This window comes from Nansenia antarctica, assembly GCF_963989245.1.
Source record: "Nansenia antarctica genome assembly, chromosome: 2".
In the NCBI taxonomy this organism is placed as follows: Eukaryota; Metazoa; Chordata; class Actinopteri; order Argentiniformes; family Microstomatidae; genus Nansenia; species Nansenia antarctica.
In genome coordinates this window covers 58,906,867-58,911,906 of record NC_137675.1, presented here as the reverse complement: position 1 = coordinate 58,911,906, position 5,040 = coordinate 58,906,867, and the positions used below count along the sequence as shown (strand labels likewise).

Sequence of the window (5,040 nt, the reverse complement as noted above, 5' to 3'; positions counted from 1 at the left end):
CCGCCGAGATCCATGTTAGGCTTAAGGAAGGGACAGTAGGTCCTGGATACTAGATTTCAGGGGTAACCAGGCCCGCCGAGATCCAAGTTAGGCTTAAGGAAGGGACAGTAGGTCCTGGATACTAGATTTCAGGGGTAACCAGGCCCGCCGAGATCCAAGTTAGGCTTAAGGAAGGGACAGTAGGTCCTGGATACTAGATTTCAGGGGTAACCAGGCCCGCCGAGATCCAAGTTAGGCTTAAGGCCCTGTCCACACCTATACGTTTTTTTGATAAACGTTTTTCGTATATAAAAATATTACCGTCCACACCAGCATGTTTATAAACAATGTCTGTGTCCACATGCATACGCATGAACGCAATATAAACGCTGTCATTGAGCATTCCACACCAGTAGTCGGCGATATAATATTATCCCCATAGCCCCGCTGGCCAATCAGACGCCTCTGTCTCAATGTTCTCGTTCATTAACTGTGCATTTATCTGTGAACAGGTTAAAAGCCCAGTTAACAGTGAAAGAACTAGAAGCACTTTGTTCACATCCATTTTCCTCGCTTGTGTAGCCTCGAACACCGTTGCCTATTGTAAACATAGTAGTTACTGGTGCCAGGATATGACGTTAGAGGGAACAGCAAACAGCTGCAGTGCGCATGATCATAGAAATCTACGTGCATGATGACGTGACGAATACAAAAAGCTCCGTCTATCTCGTCCACACGTCAAAAATATACGGCGAATATACAGCGTTTTTAAACATCTTCACTCTGGCAGGCGTTTTTAAACATCTTCGTTTTCAGGGGGCAAAAACTCGTTTGCGTCTGGACGAACCCCCCAAAACGAATATAAAAATCCACGTTTATCAAAAAAACGTATAGGTGTGGACAGGGCCTAACTTTGACTCCAGGGCAGACAGGTAGAGGGGGGTCTGCTGTCGAGGAGGAGCAGCTGGTCATAGAAGTTCTGAAACCCAGTTAAATCCTGGATTATGTTGTGTGTTTTCCCCAATAAATCTTTGTGTTTTGCTTTTTGAGTCGATTGGTTGTGACTGGACAGCCTTGACTAAGGCGTTTTGTAAAATAAGCTGCAGTAACTTCTGTGCTGCCTAAGTGTAGAAGCTAGTAGAGGCTATCTAACATGCAGTGTGTTCAATATGGGCAAAGCATTGCACTCACTGAATCAGGATTCAGTGGGACTAATAAAAGGTTAACAAATACAGGTCAACAAAACTGTGTGTGCATACAGCCTCTTCTGTACTCCAATAAAGAAAGAACAGTGTACTGCTTAACTACTTTTATTGGCATGTACATCAAGTGACTCAATTTCAGCTAGAATACATTCAACGATTTCTATAGGGGGAAAACTCATGAGGTATTGTCACATTCAGCAATTTGAGAATGATGAAGATTAAACAGCACAGAAGTTGGAGAAGTTAGAAATGGCTCTCAACTTGTCCTCTACAAACACCTCCTGCCCACTCTCAGTGTAAGTCAGTGCCCTCCAGTTAATCACATTGCCTGGGCTGTAGTTTACATCAGCTGTGAAGTGCTGAATCTCACAAGGAGACAGGACATGGTTCCACACATTCACATCACTGATCAGCCCAACAAATGACTGACTCGTAACAAAGCCCCCCCCATAGGAGTCTTGGTCCTGACCCAGAATGACACTGGGAACACCACCATCAAGCACCCCTGTGTAGCCCGGCGTCTGCGTTGGGCTGGGCTTCCCATTGGTCCACAGCTGACCATCGGTGGAGTTCCAGGTGGCACACACTGAGACCCACACGTTGAGCTCACCTGGCACCCCCTTAAACTTGAGTGCCTTATGCCTGACGTGCAGTTCCAGTCTTCCAGTTACCCTCTTGAACAGCAGCAGGTCGTTGTCGTCTTTTCGGGAGGCCATGGAGAACAGAGTATAGTGTCGCCGCAGGTCTGTGAAATACCTTCAGGAAGAGGTTCATAAATATAGAGTTAGAACAAGAAATATTCAATATCACTATGGATTCAACATGCAGACACAACGTCAAGGTGTTTTGAGTTGTCTAAAGTTGACGACAGAAGTATTGAACACCATATTACCTGAGACATATGGTCGCAGAGCCAAGGATCTCTCCTATTGGTGTCAGCTTCACGTGCGCAGTGTTGGTCTCTCGTGTAAATGTAAACATTTTACCTGTGAGGTCTGGTCAGACAAAGAGGATTCAGTCCATCAAATCAAAACAAACCCTTCAAAGCACATTTGGAATTGTAATGTTAGTACTGTCTGAAGAGATTTCCATTGCATACACAAATGTAAATGGTATGTACTTCCAGGTATGTGTGTAGTGCCATATGATTCATGAATACTGATCGTATGTCAAATGAGCATTCATGTTCAAAGTAAATCAACGGGATGTTCAGATGTCTCACCTTGAGGCTCGGCCCAGCACATGGTGAACATGACCAGCACCACAAAGAGTCTCTCCATCTGTTCACAATACATCAACAGCAATGTTTACAACAAATATGACATTAGGGTTTCAGTGTACATGCAAGTATACACTTTAAATGGGTTTGTATTCTCCTTGAATGCATTCTCTTCAATTGCAAGTGTGTCATTAATGGACAAAATGTCTTTCACCGTATGTCATGCCAGAGAACCTACCTTGTCAGTTCTACTAAACGGCAGATGTACTGTAGCTTAATTGATCCAGAAGATGTCTAGTTTAGTTCCTAAGATGTCTGGTCTCTCCTGTCCTTTTTATTGTGATCAGTGGAATAGAGAAGTGGCTCCTCCTTATCTGTGAGTCCCTAGGAGGAGGCCCAGGTGTGGCATGTGGGGCTAACGAGCCTGCAGTTCTCTTCTCTGGGCCATCCGCCTGATAGGGGAATGCGGGGCAGCTGTGCATGGTTATCAATACACCCGCTACTCTGTGGGTCACTACAATATGTAATGAACTGGATATTTGTTTTGTTACATTTGATGTTTATTTATTTAGTATATTTTTGTTGTTGTTGTTGTTGTTGTTGTTGTTGGGACTGGTTTCGGGTCCCTTATGGGCCCCATGTTATGGGGTGGAGTGTGATGGTCTATACGGGCTGTTGGTTGTGGGTCTGCTTGAGGCCCTGTCCACACCTATACGTTTTTTTGATAAACGTGGATTTTTATATTCGTTTTGGGGGGGTTCGTCCAGACGCAAACGAGTTTTTGCCCTCTGAAAACGAAGATGTTTAAAAGCGCCTGCCAGAGTGAAGATGTTTAAAAACGCTGTATATTCGCCGTATATTTTTGACGTGTGGACGAGATAGACGGTGCTTTTTGTATTCGTCACGTCATCATGCGCGTAGATTTCTATGATCATGCGCACTGCAGCTGTTTGCTGTTCCCTCCTACGTCATATCCTGTTATTACAACAGGCAACGGTGTTCGAGGCTACACAAGCGAGGAAAATGGATGTGAACAAAGTGCTTCTAGTTCTTTCACTGTTAACTGGACTTTTAACCTGTTTACAGATAAATGCACAGTTAATGATCGAGCACATTGAGAGACAGAGGCGTCTGATTGGCCAGCGGGGCTATGGGGATAATAGTATATCGCCGACTACTGGTGTGGAATGCTCAATGACAGCGTTTATATTGCGTTCATGCGTATGCATGTGGACACAGACATTGTTTATAAACATGATGGTGTGGACGGTCATATTTTTATATGCGAAAAACGTTTATCAAAAAAACGTATAGGTGTGGACATAGCCTTATGTTGCAGGAGAAGCAGACTCAGGCCTTGTCCACACTAATACGTTTTTTGATAAACAAGTTTTTGCCCCCTGAATTCGAACATTTAAAAAAACTCCGGCCAGAGTGAAGTTTTTTTTAAAACGCTGTATATTCGCTGTATATTTTTGATGTGTAGACGAGATAGACAGTTGTCTTTGTGTTCGTCACGTAATTATGCGCGTAGATTTCTATGATCATGCGCACTGCAGCTGTTTCATCCAACGTCATATCCTGGCACCAGTAACTACTTTGTTTAAAACAGGCAACGGTGGTCGAGGCTACACAAGCAAGGAAAATGGATGTGTACAAAGTGCTTCTAGTTCCTTCACTGTCAACTGGACTTTTAACCTGTTTACAGATGTACAAACATGTTTGTTTCTATGGTTAAGAGGTTTATCATGTGCTGAAAGAATCCAGTTTGTTATGCCGTTATAGGTGTAAGAGAGAAACTTTGACTCCAGGGCAGACAGACAGGTAGAGAGTAACTTTGACTCCAGGGGGCCATTCCACTAAAGGCGGATCAGTATAGCGGCGATATAAATAAATGCGGCGCTCAGGCAACTCGAGATTGGAATTCAAGCCTCAGGTGATTCCTCGAACGAGGATCAGCCTTGCGTGATGAGTGTTCACAGAAGACAGGCTTACAAATCTTCGATATCGGCGCGTGCACGCAGACATAAAGAGCCCAGAAGAGTCGATCTGTCGAAATGAAGATACTCCACTCTGCAGGCGTACTACATTTGCGCAGCATTCCCGAATTATTGATCTTTATGAAGACGGAAAAATAAGATGTAAAATAGTGCAATACTGCCGCAATTAACAAGGCGAGGGAAATGGTTTGGCAAGAAATTGCTGACCGATTAAATGCGTAGGTCATACTAGCCCCAGTTATTGTTATATGTTCATATTTTAATAAATGAATATTACTACTGTGGTGATATCAGCAGCAGGCTACAAACCGTCATATCGCCACAATGGCCTAGTGGTATCGACGGCTGCCACAGGATTTATTCATAATTTTTAGACGTGGTTCGAATCCCTCTTCCGACACACTTTTTACTGCAATTTCGTTGTCTGAATCTAATCTAAAATCTCATCTAAAAAAGTATGTAGGCTATAAAATTATGGTGCAGGCTAATTTACAAGAACTGACACGATTACAATGGTGTTTGAAGCCTTTGCATGAAATCTTCGGTTAAATGTAAAAAAGAAAAGAAAAAAAGACTTCGAACTCGCAACCTTTGGGACTCCAGCCGGCTGCCTTAACCACTGCGCCAACCAGACCGC

The 5,040-nt window shown here is 43.6% G+C and overlaps 1 protein-coding gene across 1 annotated transcript; it reads right to left on the bottom strand.

Moving 5' to 3' along the window:
- Window positions 1-1,402: 1,402 nt before the first annotated feature.
- On the bottom strand, window positions 1,403-2,464 carry LOC308150341 (mucosal pentraxin-like; the record flags this gene model as incomplete). The annotated part of the gene is made up of 3 exons (XM_080523185.1): window positions 1,403-1,940; window positions 2,077-2,179; window positions 2,407-2,464. 3 exons carry the CDS (start codon window positions 2,462-2,464, stop codon window positions 1,403-1,405), a joined length of 699 nt encoding a protein of 232 aa, XP_080379311.1.
- Between the last annotated feature and the right edge of the window lie 2,576 nt (window positions 2,465-5,040).